The sequence below is a fragment of the Corvus moneduloides genome, chromosome 3 (genome assembly GCF_009650955.1).
Source record: "Corvus moneduloides isolate bCorMon1 chromosome 3, bCorMon1.pri, whole genome shotgun sequence".
Lineage (NCBI taxonomy): Eukaryota > Metazoa > Chordata > Aves > Passeriformes > Corvidae > Corvus > Corvus moneduloides.
In genome coordinates this window covers 72,720,540-72,742,032 of record NC_045478.1, presented here as the reverse complement: position 1 = coordinate 72,742,032, position 21,493 = coordinate 72,720,540, and the positions used below count along the sequence as shown (strand labels likewise).

Genomic DNA, 21,493 nt, shown 5'->3' with positions numbered 1-21,493 from the left:
CCACTCTGACACGAAACATGGCAACTGGTACGATCAGTGGTCTTTAGCAGGGGGCACAGGAAAGAAAGTGACTGACACACTGAACATACTGACTTCTCCTAGTGCTGGTTCTCCAAGCTGGGCTGGAGCCATCCCAGCAAGGGCTCTGGGGATGAAGCAACCCTATTTTAGATGAACTGAGAATGTCAGCCCCCAAAAGTTATCAAATGCGCTTCTATCTTTAAGAAGCATAAAAGGCACCTCAGTGTAAAGAAAGAATGTGATACAATTTTGAAGTCCTCTCTTTCCCTGGACGTTCTGACTCCTGAGGACAAATAGGGCCTTATCTACAATCCAGAAAGGGATCCATTTGTAATCTGCACCTGCTTTACATCCTAATGCTTGGCACAAGGCAATGAAAGCTTGTCTAGTGTTACTATGAACTGCTTTCATTGCAACAGAGATGAAACATAAATATTCAGAAATAAACTTGTAAGAAAATGATGAGGTGTTTTAGAGCTTTGATACATCTGACTAAAAAGAAAAACAGTTTCAACTGCATACCCACATTAGCAAATAAAGAACACACATACTTTGTTGTGAAACAACGGGACCACAGTGGTGAGACTGAAAGCTAGAAACTACTCTAAAGTGGCAAAGAACCAAGTCACCTACTGACTCGGCAAGGCTTTTGTTTGTTTATTTGTTTCTTATGAACAAACACAGGACATACAATTAACAGCACAGCACTGACATGGGGCTGCCTCCCTTGGGATGCTGACCTTTCTACTCCTCACTCCTTTGTGGTTCATTTTTAGGGTTTAGTTTTGTTATGGGTACGAAACGCAAGCTTCCATTTCCTGGTACAGTAATTTAAAAGAGTAGAACCTGGAAAACAGAATCCTCAAATCAATGAGAATCTTTAAATCAACACCAATTATGTTAGTCATAAACACACGATAGCTATAAAAGCTTTTTTAAAAAGTGGTCTTTTCCTAAAATGGAAAACAATAACTAATGATATATGTACTTTAGATATTATTTGTGTGCTGTGGGCAGAGCTGGCTTGAAAGGAAAGAATTACTTAAAATCTTAGAACACTCCAGACATTCTGCCTTCATTTTTAGATTCTCTCATTGCTTAGATTCTAACTTGTTTTTTGTTTTGTTTACAAAATGATCACACTGTTTCATTAAAAACTGCCTAGTAACAACTTGGCTGTGAGACTGAAAAATAAATAAATAAATTTAAAAAGCAAACAGAACCAGAAGAACCATTGCCCAAGGACTTCAAATTCAAACCAGAAACGTTTATTTCAGGGACTTGTATTTTCAATTACTTTCTGAGGTTGTAAGGCAGTGGGCTACCTAAAAGTATGTTTTTAATATATGGAAAACCATCTTTGCTTCATGGCCTATATAAAATGAGTGGGGTAATTTTAAGTTGAGGTTCCAAATACACAGAGTACAAATCACACAAATGGCACTGAAACCATTTGGGAAAGAAAGGGCTTGAAAATGGAATCACCTTTGCATGTCTCAAAAGCTGGTCATTGCAGATTAGTAGAGATGTCCTTTGGCAAAAAAATCTGGGTGAACACATATCCTATTTCTAGACATACCTGATACTTTTCATTGTTTGTTTTTCCCTTTTGTTAATTACAGCCCAAAGTCCTTCACCCCAGTTAACCCCAGTTTCATTCTTGTCCACAAAAAAAAAAAAGTCAAGCTGAGTTTTGTTCTAACATGTAGTTTCATTTCTGCAGATGATCTTGTTTTCCTTTGAAGGCAAGCAGTTTCACAGCTTCTGTTAAAGGCAATCGGGACAAAAACCAGGAGGCAAGAGCAAAAATCTTGAGAATTATCTACAGTGATTGAATAGAGATCCCCCACTGAAGTTAGCAGAAAGTTGGTTAAAATCCTACCAGAACAGCTCTTGGCTCAAAATGCAAAGATGGCTTAGGAAAAAAAAATTTAGAGAAAAGGTGCCAAGTCATTCCTTTAGGGAAGAAATACTGAATCATGTTCAGTCCTCAAGAGATACACACAGCTTTCAGTAAATTCAACACAAGCATAAACCACTACCAGAAGATTTAAGAGAGAAATGCAGTATCCTTCTGAGATTTGACCATGGTAAGTGAGAGTTTTAAGGGTTTTATGCTATAGGTACCCTGGACAAAAGCCTTAAGAAGGGAAAGTTCAAGCTATAAATACTAATGAGGAAAAGATCAAGACATCTTTCAGCTGGCTAAACAATCAGTGCAGGAGAGTCAGGATGCTTCCTTCTCTATTCTTTGTACATTTTTGATATATCAGAACAGAGTATAAGGCAACATCACTTCCCCTCTGCTCCAGTGTAACTAAAGATGGGCATATTTTTGTGAACACAAACAACAAAATCTTTCTCTGCTACCAAATATGTTAAACATCTCATAAAATGACACTGCATTCCCTTTTTCACTTAGGAAGGAGGAGCAAACCGGCTGCTACAGTTCGCAGGAAATTCCACTGACAATAAAATAAATAAATCAACCAATGGTCTCAAAAGCCTATGATTCAATTCTATGGGTTACAAAGAGCTTGAATTTGACAGTTGAATGTGTTCTTCTCTAAGATTTATCTGTGAACTTCCAATTAGAGAAATGAAGTGGAATAAACTACTCAGTGGAAATGAAGATATCTGGAAGGAAAAATTAATTAATTCAGTATGGCATAACACAAAGACTGTCTGGTGCCCATAAAAACAACAGAAGTTAAACAGCTCAGAAGCAAAAACAAGGGAGGAAAGCTGCCTTACTGCTTATGACAAAAGCCACAAACTCTGGGCTATGAGTTTGCTAATGCAGAGACAGAAGTGTTTGAAGGCAGCAGGCAGCTAGGACTTAGTCAGACCCTCATCTAGAATGTATTGTCAAGGGCTAGAAAAGACTGAGAAACTCTACTTGTGAACCAGCAACTTCTTGTTTAATGACCTAAAAGCCCTTTTCTGTGCATTTTGTAACAAGGGGATTTTTGCTGGGGACCACTTGTGTTTCAAAAGCTCAGTGACAAAGGGCTAGATTAAAAAAAAAGAGGAAAAAAAGAAAAAACAGAGAGATTATACAATAGGACTGTTGAAGTCTATGCCAACAGATTTTGAAGATTTATAATGCAAGTTAAAGATTTGCTGCAGACAGAACGGAGCATTGCAAAGTCAGTGACACATTTGCTATTAAGGAAATTGCCAGGTAAATCAGGATATTTCGGTACTTCAGTGAAAGAATTTAAATATTAGATGACACTGGGGAGCTATATCACAATGACAGGTACTTACATTACAATTGGAAGACCCATCAAGTGTCGAGTAAGAACCATCAGGCCATTCTGAACCATCTACACTGCTTGATTGCCTGTGCTGGGCTTCATACTCTTTCAGCTGAAATTTGAAAAGACAGAAAGAATATTTTCCAGTGACAAGAAGATATTAATCTTCATTAAAATAGCAAGAGTTAATGTAATTTCATTTTTTTTCCCTGTATCATTGTGGAAATGGGAAAAACTGAACTTTTGCACTGCATGTCTCACTTATTCAAAATAAATTGACTTACAACCAGAAGTTCTAAAAATGAGTTGGTTTTTTTTCTTAGAAGAAAATGATCTGTAAATACTGAAATTTGATGAGCTATTGTTAGTAAAACAAAAATTACACATCCCCATCTCAGAGGCACAGTTTACAGTGGACAGACTAAATCACAGTGACCTGCCAATTTCCTTCATAAAGAAAATGATCTGCACTAAAGACTAGGAACCATCCTTTGTAATTAAAAAAAAAAAAAAAAAAAAAAATCTCTCCCATTTTCCAGTAAAAGGCTTCAGACAAAACCAATACTACAGGAATCCAAGTGTTGAAAGGATCAAGAACCCATATTAAAAAAATAAAAAATGTTGCTAGTAGCTCAGACCACTAGCGGGAAACTCTACCAGTTCATATATGAGCTATCAGATCAGGTACAACCCCACCAAATTTTAACAGCAGAGAAGAAAAAGAATTCCCAATATTCCAACACAATAATTCTAAAATTTTGCATTTTTTTCATTATATGATTTCCAGCAAAGCAATACTTTCTTCAGATACTAACATAAATTTATATTCTACAATCATCTATTTCACGATGTAGTGTGTTGATAAAGATATTTATCTGACTGCCAACCAATCTATATGATGTTTTCTCTAACGGAGCCCATAGAGAATACCCTGTGTTCCATCACAGTATTTTACACAAAGGTTGTGTGGAAACTTTAACCCTCTTTTGGCTCCTAAGCAATTAAAACCTTGGCCCTATTGCTGCACAAATGCAGTATCTTATAGTTCTTTTTCTTGTGGTTTATTAACATTTAGAGTTTATAAAGAAACCCTTGTGACAGCCACTGCGTTGTATATCTGACATAATGTCATATGCCAAAAATGGCTAAATATGGTTTCTTGAAGGTTATTAAAGTAAAAGGTCACCTTTTTGACTAAGAAACAAGCAGAAGAAATTTTAGCTTAAAGGAGAATAGTAAGAAATATAAGTGTGCTGGATCAAGTAAGGCAAGCTCAGCAAAACCTGAAACATTTCTATCAGTACTTAAACCTATGAACATACTTGATAAGTAAGAGCTAGTACAAGTGAGAGAGATTCCTCTCCCTCACTTTAGACAGCTGCAATGAAAAAGTCTACACTTAATCTTTTCTCTGATTACCACCTTTTATTGTTAAGGGAGAGAAGCAATGCTTTTAGGACTCTATTAATTTACCATGTACTGGATATCTATTTCTGGTTGAGCTAAATCTCAATAAACAAAGGAATTGCTATCTAATTTATGATACCTATTGCAATGGGGTAAACAGGCAGGCCTTCTCCACCTTCTCCTGTTTTGTGAACAAAGTAAAACTCCAGACTGATATATCCTACGTTCCAAAACATGTTTGTCAAGGATATTGAAGTATGCACATATCATACCCTAGCAAGTGCTTCCTCAATGGTGATCATCTTCTCTTTCACCATCATCATCAGCTGGATCCGTTCCTCATCGCTCATTGTGATCTCACTGGCCACATAACCGACATCCTCTCCTGCACAAAAAAAGCAAAAATATTTTAGACACATGTAAGAATTCATGCACAGAGCAGGGTACACTGAAACTGGATTTTTCCCAGTGCTCTGAAATCTGGTTGCCACGTGGATCTGGCTGGCCAGAAACAGACCCTCCCCAGAGCAGGCTCATGGTATGATTTTAAAGAACTGAATGATTTTTGAGATAACTGAGCAGTAATAGGAAGCAAATTAGAACTAAAAAACTAAGTCTGCTTTGACACTGAAAGCAAGCAAGCACAAAAAGGAGAAATAAAACCTGACCATCATCACATGGTTATTGACCCTGAAAGATAAGAATTAAAAGAGAAAGTGCTAATGCTGGAAAAGTCCAGCACTCACCTGCCAGAACCTGCCTGCTGAGGAATGCCGCGCCGGGCCCTTGCAGCTCTCTGCTGTGGACTGGCCACTGCTTGTGATCTGTCCAGACTGTCTAATCGCCCACTAAGCTGGCCCATGGTGCCAGATGTACTGGACTCTCCTTCTGGTATGTGCTTGGCATGTCAGCACAGACAACTAGAACTTGCCTCGAGAACTGCAAGGACTCACACTTAACTGAAAGTGTGCCCCTTTTGGACCTACTAAATGGGCTTTTGTCATCTTTCACAATCCATCTGAACACACACAGACATAGAGAAGCATCTGTTTGCAACATAAGAATCTAACAGATACACATGGGGAAACAAAAATTTTCTGTGTGAAGAGAAATACTTAATGCAATCCACAGCTGCATCTTATGCAGAAGAACTAGAGAAAGACACCTGACAGTTCAAGTGGAATCAATCTGGCATTTCCACTAGTCACCAGAGGCACTTCTACTACCTTCTTGTAGTGTCTTCTACAATGAGAGGCTGGATTCAAGCCTAAAGCAAACAGGTCAAAGTAACAAAATGCCAAAAAAAGGAGAAACATCTTTCTAATTAAAACAGAACAGTATTTTTCTTATCAAGTCAGGACTAGAGGGGAAAAAAAGAATCTTTTTTTATTTACATATATTACTTATAAATGTATATTTACTGCATCACTTTGCATGTGTGCCATCACTGACAGACAGGACCAAAGGCATCCCAGCCTCATGTCTGCAGTCTCAAGAATTTGATTTTTCATTCTGAGCACTGTCATGACGAACCAAACCTTCCAGAGCCACAGACCCCAGCTGCCACACTATAACAAATGCATTTTATTCCTTTGTGATGCTGGCTCCTTACATTTTATATAGATAGGATGTGTACCCTTGAAAAAGCTTTACCTTTTGAAGTCTGCCTCATTAGTCCTTTCTGGTTCTTTCGGAAATTCTGCCAAAAAAACTTATTTTTCTTTTTCCAGTCTGCTTTCCCTAAAAGGAAAGTGGAGTGGGAGAATGAGGGGAAAGGGAAAAAGAATTTTAGAAAGAAACATTAGTTAGTAAATTCTAGAGAAGCTTTCAAGCATTACATTGTATTTTTAAATGAGAAACAAGAATAAAAACCCCTCAAATTTTCTGGTTTTCTTCATTTATTCTGTACTAGAACTATGTTGATATAGCTATTTCAGGGGAATGCACATTCTTTTATGATTGCCAATGCTATAGAGGACTGAGATAAGCCAGTAACTTAGATATTTAAAATTATAAACAGAAAATATTTTACATTAATTATGATGTCTGTTGAGTTGTTCATGTCAAGTCTGGAAGTGTTTTTGAAGTATTTTGTTGGTTTATTCTCTTTAACTGAATCACGATTATGGAGCTTAAGCCACAACTGAGATAAGTGACTTTCTAGTATGCCTGTGCCTACCTATAGAGAAATCATTAACATATATACACACACATGCACACATATGTGCACATACACACGTTCTGCTACTTGGCATGAGATCATCAGCTACATCTGACTCCTGCTCTCTATATGCCTGGACTGTACAAGGCTGGGTCTCCATGTCCACTAGTATCAGATCTCCATATGGACTGATGACCTGAAAGTAAATAATTTGGTCTAGAAAGAAAAATGGGATTTAGCTCAAGGTAGGGCATATATAACTGTGTTCTATTGAATTAGCCAGGGCAGATGCTATAAAGTTTATGCCACCTGCAAATGAACATACTGTGCCTGATCTGGCAGAAATGCTACTGACGAAGAGCTATTAGTATTTAGGATCTTGCCCTGGGTGCCCTAGAGCTGGGCTTGCTGACTCTCTGAAATACAGCTTAAGTTTAGACTGTGTGGAAATGTCCCTAGAATACCATTACAAGGAAACAAACAAGAAAAACCTCCCAATTTTATTTTTCTTTTCAAATAAGCAAAAAAAATATTCAGGAACAAAGAAAGAGACTCTAGCATGACATGGATAAAAATATTGAAGAACCCCCATTATTTACCGGTGGTGGTACTTTTTGGAATACAAAAGGACAGGCTAGCAGTTATCTAACATGCAAACATTTTCAGTTCAATATAACAAGTCAAAAGAGGCATATTTATCACATGACAATGCTGGCTGAGCAGTTTTAGTGATCACTGAGACACTCAGCATCAAACTGAAAGCTGCGGAGACTCACCCTCCACACACACAAACGCTGCTGACTTCTGCCAGCTCTTCACATCCCAGCACAAGCAAAACTCAAAAGCTGTTTAAGAATTCCATAGGAGTATCAAATAAAATGAAATATACTGACCTACAGAGCCTTCTTCCGAACTTGATTTATGAATGGAGAGCCTAGGACAAAAAAGAGAAATGGACTTATCGATGCAGGCTTCTCACATTTCAGGGGAGCTGTCTGGTTACAGTAAATTATAGTTTCCAAATAATATATCATGAGCTGTTTTCTCTTCCCTTTTCTCCCCAACACAGCAAGTTGGAAACAAAAACTGAACCTACTGGTCTGACCACAGTAACTGAGTTTCCTTCTTAAATGTGCCTTTTGTGACCAGCACAGAAAAATATATACTGACAGAAACCAATGGTTAAGGCAAAGGAGTCTAGGCATTCCTCAGAAAAACAACTATTCACATAGTTTCCCCACTTGCATTTGCAAAACAGTAATTTTGCTGCCTTAAAAACTGTGGAACTGGGATGCTGCACTTGTTTAGCTGTACACCAATTTTAAGCCTATTCAGTTTTTATCTGACAATGCTTTATAAATATGTGCTCATTACACCTCCAGAAGCCACGGTGTGGAAGACAGTAGTAGAGATTTAAAGACAAGCTGAAGAAAGTTTCTCCAGACCCTATGAAGTGCAACTGTAGCTGACTGGAGACTGCAGCTTCTTTCTCCCAAATCCCTCCTGTGTGCTTTCTCCTCACTGTATGCTTGCTTCTTCAAAAGCTAGCTGGACAGACTTAGTCAAGTCTAGAATATGGGCTTTATAAACAACCCACTAAAATAGTAAATAACTCTTTTGTTCTTGCTCTTTATGTTCATTGAACCAGTTTTCTAGAATGGATTCCAACTCAGTGCCAACAGTTCATTGTGAGATCTCTGATGAGACAACATCACCCTGCTTCACGGCCTTTTTTTTTAATGTCTGCATAAAAGGAGCTAACAGAAATTACCAAACCTTGCTTTCTTCTTTGAAGCCTTCCTGTGAGAACTGCTAGTTAAACCACGCTGCAGCAAGCCAGGGAAATGACTTCTGCCAGCATCAAGAGCTTTGCTGGAGGCTCCACGTGCAAAGCATCACTGCGGTGCCTTTGCTGCGGGCTCGGACCCGTGACACGCCAACGTCCCATTGTGTGGTGGCTGTACTGCAGCCATGCAGGATGGAAACACGCACACCCCAGCGCACCAAGGAGACCTCAGGCCAAACCATTCTCTAAATGAGGCCATATAATAACACACATATGACATGCTCTTGTGGCTGTCCATGCACAGTTGCCTGCACGGGCTCCTTTAGCTCTCTCAGACCCCCAGCAGAGGGCAATAAAGAGTTTCTGATCAATTCACTAAACCACTCGAAGGGAAATTATAGTTCAAGCCAGGTCGGTGTTAGAAGACGTAAGCAATTACTGGCCAACGTCTTGTAAGCAGGAAACACATGCTCATCAATTTGCAAAGATATCATTAAAGGGGAAACGAGACAGTATGACGTTTCAGTGTGATTTAGTAATTCATCTAGACAAGGAGGGCAAAGTGAAGCTCTGAAATGCAACCTCCTTGAAACTCAGACTGATCAGACATTTAATCCAGCACAAACTGCAAACAAATTGAGGCAAAAAAGCTTCCAATTTTTAGTGTACCAGGAGGAGGGAGACATTTACTATTTTCCTTGCTGGTGTTTACTCTTGAAGGGGAAAAGCCAATAATATGCCACCAGATGTTTAATTTTTAAGAAGCCTGGCGAAAGGTGAAAAATACAAGCCCCATGCTACCTGGGTAAAAATTTCTAGAGAAAGCCCTTCAACAGGGCCAGGAATTCATCCAGACACTTACTTCAAAGCAAAGTTTTCAGCAAGTATTTTTCTAAATAAAGGTAAATCAGATGAAAAGTATGTGGAGTTGTATATGGAGACTTTTCTTTTAATGAAAGCCAAGCTCTGTTGGAACTGACAGAATTAATCCGCTACATGTTTTTCACATGACCATAGACTCCACCCATCAAGCAGTTATTCTATTTATTTTAAATGAATTTAGTATCCGTGAAATGTACCAAATCACCATCCTTAGAAAATGAAATCTCTTAATGATCAGAACTGCCTTACTAGTGAAATCACCCTCAAAGTGGACAGTTTCTAAGGCAGTCTCTTGTGCTCTGTGGCCTCCAAATTCCTTTTAATCCTTTTCTTCTCTTGCACAGTTGCCAACAACGATGCAAGTAAGCAGCAGGTGTAGTGGCAATGTTTGTGATGTGGACATCCGTTCAGTAGGAATTAGCCTGAGGCCACCAACTCACCATAAACCAGCCTCCAAAGAAGGGGAAGGGCAGTAGGAGCAAACTTCTGATGTGCCTGAACCAGAGGGGGTGAGGAGAAAAGCAGGATCCACAGCAAGCAGACCACCTTCTCATTTATAACTGATTTAAGAACTATGCTGAGTTTCATCAGAGGATGCGAATTCCAATTATCTTTTCACGCATTCTTTAAAAAGGAAATCTTCCATGCCTGGGCTGACCTTGAAAATGCTAACAGCTGCTCTGAAGAGATGGAAATGCCAACAAAACTTACCACGTAGTGCCTGATAAGGCACTTGCTTTTTAGTTCCACCAGACAGTTCTGATGCTTAAAAATCCTCAGTGAAATCAATCAAGCATTTTACTTCCTAGATGTCTGGTGAAAAATCCATACTACCTTGGAGTCACTGTATGTTTGATTTGCAAATTACACTCCCTTACTCTGTTAAATCTGCAGCGCTTCTGTGAACGTGCACTGAAAGCGATTTGTGCTCTTCCATTCATAGACTGATAACTTGTACTGAAAGTTAATGATGCAGTGACACTTGGCAGAAGTTTCAGCACTGTGTGTCTGAAAGGGAGCCAAATGCCATTACTCCACCATGGAGGCCTTCATTTTTGTTGTGGTCTGATGTACAACTTCATTAGCAAGCTTTCACATGAAATGTACTCTGTCACCACATAAAGCAGAAGAAATGTATGGGTATATGTTCACACAATGAGGAAAAAACCAAGATTTACAGCCAGAGGGAAGGAGTATTTTCTTATCAACCCATAATCTCTGGAAATGGGCAACGGATGGGGTCAAAACTTTAATTCATTTATCTCACAAATCTTGAACCATCTCTAGGCCAGTACTTTGTGCCTCTTCAAGCCAAACTGCTGAAATAAACAAATGAGAAAAAAAGCTCAAAAAACCCCCAAATAGAAAACACAATACATAATCTAAAAATGGAGCTACTTTTGAGAGTACCCAAATATTACTGCCTTAGAGAGTTGATGGGTTTGAGCAAAATTTAGTAAATTACATCAAGCCACTCAGGGAGTGATCAGTGACACAAAATTTAGTAGCAACAGCTGGAGCAGAGAACCTGGACAAGGAACTTGTTGATTAGAAAGACTGGCTTAACAGAAATGAGTACACATTCAACACTAAAATGTGCAAATGCACAAACAAGACGGACACAAAAGTCAGTCTTTCAAATGCTGGAGGTTTGCAAATGACAGAGTACCTGGGGATACCAGGTGGAAAAGGATGACTGAGAAAAAACCTACACATTAATCCTAAAAGGCTTTTTCCTAAAAGGAAATTCCAATGGCAGTATGAAGAATATGAAAAACAAATATATATGGGAATGGCTGTACAACCATCATTATTCATGCTCAAAAGAGATGAGTTCAAACTAGATGTGGTAAAGAGAAAGCTATTAGAATAGCCAGAGAACTGGACAACTTATCTTACAAAAGAAAGCCAGCAAAGTTTTGCCTGTCAAATTGGAAAGCTGCAAGAAGATTAACTTACTGCCTGTTAATAAAGCAGGCACAGGAACAGGCACATGCTGGAAAAAATTAGAAAAGAGAAGCTAACATTTCCTAACTATTTGGACAAACTTCCAACAGTAGGTAGAGAAAGGGAGGACAACTTCAAAAACTTAAGGAACTGCTTTTATAGGAGGCTGCTTGAAAGATAAGAGACCTGACCAGACATCTTAGACACTGAAGACATCATCATAAGGATTGCCTCTGGAGGGCACTTTTGGTTCTTGTTTTGGAGCCTGGGGCTCTTTGTAAGAGCAATGTCAAAGCCTGACATCTAAAATGGTCTCTGAATCTTATCTTTCCATAGAAGTGCTACAGTGGGGATAAAATTGTTACACCTAAGCAATACCTTTGAAACCTGGAAGTGGCTCCAAAACTTGGTGCGCAAGGAAGAACCAATGCACACATTTGGATCACAAGCCAACTAAGCCAGTCTGATAATATTAAGACTGGTTTTAACTAGGCTACAGCTTTCCTGTTAACTCTGGACTGATTCTGATCTCAGACAGAAAAACACCAGGGCTAATCTTGCATAGAGAGTGGTTGATTTTACAAGTGACACAGTCATATGTGCCCCAAGAACGTGCTGGTACTCCACAGAACTGGGAAAGGAAACAAATGACACCATGCGCTGCTTTCATGAATGTGCCTGTTGATTTTTGGAATCTCATCATTCTCAAAACAGAACAAATCTGGGAACTGAGAATGATGGCCATTTATATTTTAAATGCAGATGTGCTTTAACAAATGGTTGCTTCTCATTTATGGATCATAAAATCCACAGGTGCATAGCACCATATGATGATGAAACCACTACTGCTATCGTCTTCAATAAACTGATAGTGCCCCTCTCATTCCTTACCAATAATTATTTATAGTACACTGAGGAAAATGGTTTAGATGTGATTTTTAGTATACAAATATTATGCATATTCAGAGTGGTGAATAAACCAATGCAAAAGCCCATGCTGGCTCTGCTGCAAAGTCATTTGGTTATCCGTGTGCATTAGAAATGGCCCACTTACATAATTAGTATGAAAAACTGACAGACTTGTAACTGCTCCTGACTGAATACAAGGTAATTTATCTAACTGGAGCTGGCAAAGGGAAGAAAATGGGCCTTTGGTATTTTTATCAAATTTGCATGAACCTGAAGAGAAAGAAGGCCTGCAAGGTTCTGACCTTGCTGGCACCAGTGTGAGAAAGGGATGGAAAGCAAAGAGGTTTCATTCAATTATCTTCTCATTAGGTTTCCATAGCAATGGCTCTTTAAGCAGGTCAAAACTTTCTCAGTGGAAACAAACACTGAACTGCTTGTGGGCTCTGTGTGTGTGTGTGTGTGTGTGTGTGTGTGTGTGTGTACTCTGTAGCATCACCAGCATGGAAGTCACCAAGCCAGTCCCATGGGCTTGGTCTGGGGACTGGCAGCAGGCAGATGGGGGTACATCATGTATTTAATAACAGAATGCTTGGTCCCATCCAGGGGGCAGATAATTGCCAGCTAAAAACTCTTTGAGAGCAAAGAGCAGGGCCCAACGCTGCAGGCAATGCTTCCCTGCTCTCTGCGTATTGCTCACTATGTGCCATCTCAACTCGCTGTGACAAGTCAGACTTTCTTGTGAAATGAGCCCTTCATACTTCCTTGTACAAAATTTCCAGGCTTGAAACCTTCTTCCAGCTGCTCAAAGGCACACTGGTTTCCCTCCTCACGTGTCCCAGGCGGCGTTTGGCTGGCCTCTCACTCCCATTGTGTGGGTTATTGTGGGAGTTTCCTGCCCTACTTCTCTTGAGGAGGCTGTTTAAAGGCAGCATGAATAATTTGCCTTTGACTAAATCAGGCCTCAAACAAGTGAAAACAGGGCCATACACATTCACTGATTCTTTTCGATTTCTGCAAGAACAGGGTATAAAAAAAATGTATCTTAAGTGCAAACATCTCAAGTACAAAAAGCTCTTACTTCTTTTTCTTCCAATATTCTTTTCCATTTTTAAACTATGCAAAAGGAAGAATTTATTCTCTTGGCAATTAAGTGCACCCTTTAGCTACCTCAGTTTGGGGGACTTGTTTGTTTTTTGCTTTGTTCTTCTCAGTTTCTGCCCTCTCTCTGCCTCACATCCTCTTTCAGACCTGCACTCCTCTTTCTTTGCAGATGAGCTTACAAATACCTGCCAGAATTAATCTGGGCATCTGAGAAGTTGCCAGAATCTAAGCTGATAGAATTTAAGTCCCCCCATCCATGACCTGGAGGGAGGATTTAATAACCTCCTGCATTCAAATCTTGACCTGCAGTTTGGATGCTGCAGGGAAAGAAGACTAGGGAATCAAGTGTTAAAAACTACTGGCAAAGGCCAGTAGATTAGTGTACCTACCGAAAGAGGCAGAATTGAGGCCTGTATGAACCTTTCTGCAGCTTTCACTGAAAATCATTGCGGAAGATGAGAACACTGAAATGTAAGCCTTCTGCCAGCCTTAGGTTGATACGGACTTGCAGTTTATACCACGGGACACTGAACGGCTGTACTATGGCACACTCATTGCAAAAAATTCTTAAAAACAGATTCAGTCAATCGTCTCTCCTTCAGTGACAACAGATACAATGCAGATAGCAGCCACTTGTGCTGTGGCCTCGCTGCTTGCCCACTAACAACCTCGGAGAAAGCCACAGTGCCTGAGGAGCTCCAGCTGTGACATTCCCAACAAGCCATCAGAGATCTGGCCAAACTCAAACAAATGAATGTAACATGTGAGTGGCTTGGTACATCCTGCACACACAGAGGGTGACAGACATTTGCCCTCAGGAGCAGCTGAAGTAGGGAGTTGAGGATGCAGCTGCCAGAGCACAGCAGCTCCCCCACACCAGGGGAATGCAAAGCCATTGAGCAATGTTGCCCCGTGTCACCTGCACACCACACATGCCTGCTTTTCTCCTTCTGCCTGACACATATGTTTCTGGCCAGTTCCCTGCTCTGGCAGAGTCTTGGATTTAGGTCTTGAGTATTACAGGGTCAAGAATGTTTGAACTGTACGGAGTCACAGTCTGAGGAGTACAGCAGGGTGAATTGTGGCACTTGATATGAAGTGTGACCATTCACTGGTCAGGAGTGCACTTGAGTGGTACAGTTCAAGAAAGTGTAGGTGATTCACATAGGATGTGACAATTCCTAATACCCACTGCCACACAAAGTTGGTGGGAATGACTGAAACATCAGATACAGGACACAACTGTTACCTCGAGCATTGTTTCATCCTTTCTTTCTCTAGCAACTGTAAAGAAAAAAATTAGTATATAGGAAAGTCTGTACCTCATTCTATCTGTATGCAGTGCTCTTGAGTCTCTCACTCACTTCCTTTTCTTTCCCGGCAGTTCTCAGATACACCACATCTGAAACTCAGCCCAAAGGCTGATGGAGCAAACAGTGACAGCAAACAGATCTACTTCCAAAGAGGGAAAACACACAGCTTCCTTTCTGCAACATCCCCCCAGTTCTTCTAAAAACAGGATGAGAGTCAGGATGCAGAAGCCTGAGTTCAGGGGACTGGGTTTAACCTGGATTTCCTGGCAAACATGCAGAGCTCATCAGTCTGTCATGTACACTTGAATGCTCAAAAATGGGAACAGGCTAAAAGTTGGGTTACATTGTTTAAATGCTCTGTTTACAATTATGAGAAAACTCTGCTCAGTCCCCTATCTGAGTAAACATCCTTGGGGTGTTGCCATCACTTTGAAATAATAGGAATTGTATATACAATACATCCCTAGATGAACATGGTATGGGGTCAGAGAAGTAACAGTAAATGCTAAAGAACACATTTACTGCATATTTTCTACACTGATGATTCTTCTAGCAAAAACAGAAGTCAATGTGTCTGTATGGAAGCACCTGTGGTTCTGGGGAGATTTTTGTTTAAAATGGATAATATCACTGTTAAAGATGCTGTTGCCACTTTACTGAAGGCACACTGCGAAACAGCAAAGCTACACTAGCACCACAACTGTCAGCAAGACTGCAGTTTAAAAGATGAAAATCTTGGAAAGGGCAGAGGGAAGTGAAATTTATTATTCAGAGAAGAAAGCTACAAATACCTCATTCCATGCTCAGCATTAGTTGCTGAATATGATATGACTTAGAAACCTCGTGAACTGTTTCAATTTATAGAAGGAACTCCAGTAAGGCCAAAAAACCAGAGCAATTGTGAAGCAAAGCTTAAATAAACATGACTTTGTTTTTTGTTGTTTATGGATAGCTTCTCAGGCCACATCAGCACCCTTGATGTTATTCACATAAATCTCAGAGGCTTTTGCCTCTGAGTGAAGATTTTGCTTTTGTTGTCAGAACCAATAAAAAAAAGGCATATTTGGTAGGGCACATATAACGCATAGAGCAGGTTCACATATAGCTTCATCTAATTTTTTTGTAGCTTTATCTAATTAAGAGGAACAGTGTTGTCAGCATCAGAGGAAGGTAGTATTGCCCCAAATGCCTTCCGAGAGGGACAGTGACTCACACTGACAAACAATTCTGCCTCCAGGCTCATTTAATCCCTTTTGCCTGCCTACAGGCCCTACTGCTGCTCATCTGTGGCAGAACCCATCACTCACTAGACAGATACTTGTTGAGCAACTTGCCGGACTGAGGGCACTGACTAATTCTGCACTGACTTTAGACCAGACGGGGCAGCAGGGTTAGTAAGACTCAAGGCGAGACTGAACATACACTGCTTGTCCACACAAACAGGATTTTTTCCTACCACAGACCACCAAGGTTAATCTGTTTTCAGTGTGGTGTACAGTGGACCCTGTTGGGCTCTCTCTTCCAGCTGAGCAGCACAGAAAAGGAAAACCAAACCGGGTTAAAGCAAACATTGCTTTTCCCATCTAAGCTTCTTTCTTTCCTCAAAGCTTCTTTCTGTCCAGCATGTCTCAACTCTGGCAAATTAAACAACCATCCAGATGTGTTATTTTAAAACTTTAGACTTTGGTAGCATTCAGCAGTAGGGTATGCAGGCAGCACTGCTGGGTGAGGGAGCTACTCAAGAGTGACCACATTCCAGCCAGACAGTTGCTGTCTCCTTATTTCAATACAGATTTTTCCTTGGGACTGCCTTTATTTTCTAAAGCAACTTGCTCAGAACACCGGACCAGAAACAACCCATTTCATCCTAGGAAAACATTTGGATTTTCAATATGTAGAATTGTAACTATTCTTGGATAAGCTTTTACTTGCGGAAGAGTACTCACGAAAACACATTTTCCAGCTCCTGAAAGTCTATATATCTAGTTTTGAACAAATCTTTCCTTTTGCCCCCCAAATCTCTTTGTGAATATCAGAAACCAATGCACATCTGCATCAAGTTTCATATTTGGCAAACTAGTCTTCTCACAACGAAAGAAGTTTTGTAGAAGGTTTACCTCACATCTTTCATGCATGAGAGGGACATAAGAACAATGTCCCCCAAAGGGACAAGCTCCCATGTCTAGTAGCATGCCCATACAGAAAATTCTGATGAAAGCCATATACTAAACACTGAACCCCCACAAAAGCCCCTGGGGCCAACACAACATCCTCCCCTGAAAAATATCTAATTCAACATGTTAGTAGCAAGTACAGATATATCGGATGGGCTTGAAGTGGTCATTTTCCTGCAGATCAATTTTATAAACTCTGCCTCCCTGGAAGAGGTAATTCCTGTGACAATTCAGCCTTCCAGGCTAGAGGGGTGAGGCCAGCACTGATGTGGCAGGCTGTCACAAATAGGCACAGGCCTGTATAATTTCAGGTTTGAATAATTTGTACAGTATTGAGTAGATATAATTTATTATTTTCAACACCTTGTCCAATTATCATGCATCACATGGCCTTGCTTCTTATTGTGCAAGTATCTGGCACAACCTGTCCTGCACCAGTTTCATATATATGATCAGGTTAATCACATACACCCTTCTACAAATTGTCAAATGGCACACTTCCATTCTTGAAAGGTCCACAAAAATCACATGTCCCTTTCATCTGAACGAAGATAATATAATTTCTGTAAATGGGCTGTCTCAGAGGAGTCACTCAGGAGAAGTTTTTGCAGATACTGCCTTCTCACTCAGTTATTTGTAGTAGAACACCTACACAGAGGCACGACTTAGAAGCTGGTTAGAACATGTAAGTGGAGTTTTTTCCAAGTTCTGTGCTGTCCTCCTGCGAGATCTTTATCTCTTATTACCTGAGGTAGGATTATGATATTTACCCATGGGTAAAGTGCTTTGAGGCTGAGCGAAAAGTCATATGATTATAGGATAATCTTGCAGGTTTACTTCCCAGATTACAGTTCCCATTTACTTGGCACTTCTAGTTTCATTATAATGTTGGGACAGCCAGGTATCCTTCAAGGATTCTTTTCCATATTTCAATATCTGAAGCACAAAGTATTAAACTCTAAGACTTCTAGGCCTTCTCTTTTACCAGCATGTAATACAGGGGCAGTGATGGTACCCAAGGTAAAATTCACCTTACCTGTCCCAGGCTGTTTTGAAAATGAGCATCTACCTCAACCAAACCATCTCTGCTTTTCTCTCTGAGTGATAAAGCAAGACAAGGCACCTCTAAAAGACAATTTATCACATTCTGGGACCTTTAGCATCAATCAGCTTCCAGACAAGCCCCAAGGAAGCCCCTAAGCAGTTGTACACTTCCACACAACTGAATTCTATAGGGTCAGTGCTCAGGCAAGTCCCATATGCTGCATCCACCAAGAATTGCTCTGGGACTGACAGTCCTTCTACTGACCTAGCAAAAGCAAGGGCAGAAACCTTCCAATTACTGCCCAGTGATGAAACACTAGAGGATATTCAATTGTGGGACTGTAAAACCTTCCAAAAGCATGTCCTATCACAAATGGATTCCACATACTCCCTCTGAACTGGTCCAGCTGGCACTACCTCATGAAAGTGCAGGCAATTGGACATACAGTGTCAGTTGTCTTCATGCACCACTGCACGTTACCCTCAGCAGCAGGGATCCAAGATCTTGGGATCAAAGGAAGAAGGCACAGAAAACAAGCACACACATTGCAGCAGGAGGTGACAGTAAACAGAAACCCTCTCAGTCCTCACAGAGAGGTTTTTATTAAGGACGCTAAAATTAAAGCTCCTTTTAACTTGGTTTTAAATACTTCATTCCCTTGGCAGCTTCTTCAAAAGCACACTTACAAACTCAGGAGTGCACAGGAAAAGGAATGCAATGTAAGTTTGTAATTCTCCCTTCCCCTCACCTGTCACTTTTGGCTGCATTTAGGTCTAGTCAGAGAAAGTAATTTTTAAAGCAGGTTTAATTTGCAGAGAATGTGGAATCACTGATGTTCCTCAGAAATGACTACCAGTCGTCTTGGTGTATGCACACCCCAAATGCTGACAGAAGAGAGAAACAGTACCCCTCCCTTGGCATAAAAACCCAAAATAATAAAAACCCAAAAGGGAGGAAGAGAAGGAAGAGAAGGAGCAGGTTCCCAAACAGGTTTCATTCATAGTGTCTGGATCTGAAATCTAGAAACATCAGTACAATCTAAAATTAATTTACTCCAAGGAAAAAGAAAACATACCAAATTCCCCCTCCCTCCTTTCTCACTTCCTGTGCCTTCACTTACTTTCTTTCAGTGTCGGGTGTTGATGCAGTGCTGCTAAGACCAAGGGACTCCTGCAAGAGAAGACAAGCAGCACTGAGAGCAGACACTAGAGAAGCCTTTACCCAATTTATGCAGAATATCAAACTAAAGAACAAACAAACAAAATTGGATGATCAAAGTCTAAATGCTTACCTCAATCTGGGATCGCAGCTGTAGAGATGTGGGGCTGGCATCAGGTTTCTCCTGAAATACAACAAATATCAAGTTAATGAAATATCCAAACACCGGAAAGAAGAAATCTGAAGGGGACAAAAATGGAAAAGAAAGACAGTAACAGAACCAAGAACTATCTCAAAACAGCTCATACAAGGAATATTAACTACTCCAGAAGGAACTGCTTTCAGAATAAATTCTGAAATAATCCAGTAAAACGCATAATTTCATATTATCACTGGAGAATACAGAAAGTTAAACTGCCAAACAGAAGTCATTCAAAACAAAATAGAAAGAGAGGTGTTTTATTTTCACTAGATCACTGCAAAATTTGTTATATAAGTTCAAGTGCAATTTCCAAGAAATTACCTTCAGGAAAAAACTTGCATTAAAAGAACATTCTCTGAGGAAAAAAATCTGAGAGGATGCAGATGCCTTTCAGCAAGACCAGTTTCTCACACAGGAACTTTTCAACAGTATGGAGTTCAAACCATTTTTCTACAAACATCTAGGATATAACCATCCACTCCAGAACTCAGTCATCCAGGCTCCCTTTGCAGTTGATGGAGACACACAGATACCCGTTTACAGAACAACTTGCCCAACGGGTTTCAGCTACCTCAAGTTACATGAGGGAGTCCCACTGATGGTATCTAAGACTGGAAGCCAACTGCCTAAAAGGCACATACTATGAACATGTCTAGCTGAAATCAGTGGGAAAACTCCAGTTAGAATGGGGGAAGATAATACGAGTTGTCAGTACTGAGAACTACACTTTGTTGGTTGATCTTCACGTGAAATCATGGGGTAAGCTACTTATTCCTACTTTATTCTCAGCCAGTCCTAGCCCTTGTGAAGTTATTGCAAACTCAATTCTGTAACTTACTCATCACAGCTGGGTAAGCAGTAGTGTACACGCTTAAAAAAAAATAATAAAAAAAAGACATAGATTTGTTTCACAGTACTGAAGGACTTCTTGTTCATGCATTCCTCAGCCTACATGTAAAACTCTTATCTCTGTGAAATTGTACTTCCTATGCCCTTCGTTTACACAAAGGGTGACAAAACATTCTTAGGACTTAATTAAAAAAAAAAAAACAAAAACCCACAACCAGACACAATTTTCTGGAAATGCAGCCTTTTAATACTAAACAGGAAATTACCACTGACTGCCATGAAGTGGTGTTGGATTAACTCCATTCTCAGGAAGTCTGCAAGATCTAGAGTAGAAAGGAGCCTGCTCTGCCATCACACAACTGAGTCAGCTTGCACTGCTGGCCACGGCAGCCAGGGAGGGCACAGGATGGCTCATGGCCATGCCCTTGCTTGGGTGCAAGGCTGACACTGGGTCACTGCCCTACTGGGGGATTTTTCCTGACCATGCATTCCCTGCGTATCTGCTTTTGCTGATTTTGTAGCACACAAAGGGAAATGAAGTCCTTGAGTGGAAGTGGACACGAAAAAGTGATCACATCCACTTACTGACAGATCCAACAGGACTCCTCTCAAGCAGAAGCTGGACCAAGGCCAGGGGAATTCCACAGATGTTCGCAGATCAGAAAAATGAAATTAGCTGTTTGGCACCAGGCATCCCTCTCATTCTCCATTAGTTCTGTCAAAATGGAATCTAAGTTTTGCATCTGGAAAAGGCTGCAGGCACATTGCTGCAAATCCTCCTCAGACACTCTCCAACCCCTGCCTAGCTCTTTGCAAGGAGGGAGAGAAAGTCAAGGTCCACAATCCAAACACTTGCCATTCATGAGCACCTCATTTGTCCACACTCTGCTGCACTGATGAGAAAAGGAGCATTTTATCGGTTTTATGTTTCGGTATGCCAGTCAGGAGAATCCATCGTGTCCCCAACACACCTTTAGATCCCAAGTTCCTGATGATTTGTCTGTTGTCTTAAAAAGCTGCTTGCTGCAAGTGTTTTGGTTTTTCATTATTTAAACATGCTAGGTTTTTTGTGAATTACCATTTATAAGATACTGCCTGGCCTCCCACGACAAGTCTTTTGCTTGAGCAGTTGCTTGTGAAGTTGAAGCCTGAGACTACAATTAGACGAAAAGCTACTACTTTCAGCATAAAACTACTCATGTGGACAGTCAGCTGCATCCCATGTAACTAAATCCTAAAAAAATTGGCTGTATTACTTTCTTTTTTCTCATTTGCTGT

General features: G+C 40.3%; 1 protein-coding gene across 6 annotated transcripts in view; it reads right to left on the bottom strand.

Annotated features, from left to right (window-relative positions):
* SASH1 (SAM and SH3 domain containing 1) overlaps positions 1–21,493 on the bottom strand; it is a 190,602-nt gene that overhangs the window by 42,721 nt on the left and 126,388 nt on the right. For 3 of the 6 annotated variants that reach the window (XM_032102162.1, XM_032102160.1, XM_032102163.1), the window contains exons 3-8: positions 19,298–19,348; positions 19,127–19,176; positions 7,743–7,783; positions 6,342–6,428; positions 4,961–5,073; positions 3,292–3,393 (exon numbers count right to left, since the gene is read on the bottom strand). In XM_032102162.1, coding sequence (XP_031958053.1) covers positions 3,292–3,393; positions 4,961–5,073; positions 6,342–6,428; positions 7,743–7,783; positions 19,127–19,176; positions 19,298–19,348 — 444 coding nt within the window. Of the gene's footprint in view, positions 1–3,291; positions 3,394–4,960; positions 5,074–6,341; positions 6,429–7,742; positions 7,784–19,126; positions 19,177–19,297; positions 19,349–20,800; positions 20,852–21,493 lie in introns of those variants that run through there. The other 3 variants (XM_032102161.1, XM_032102164.1, XM_032102168.1) reach the window with 2 other exon arrangements.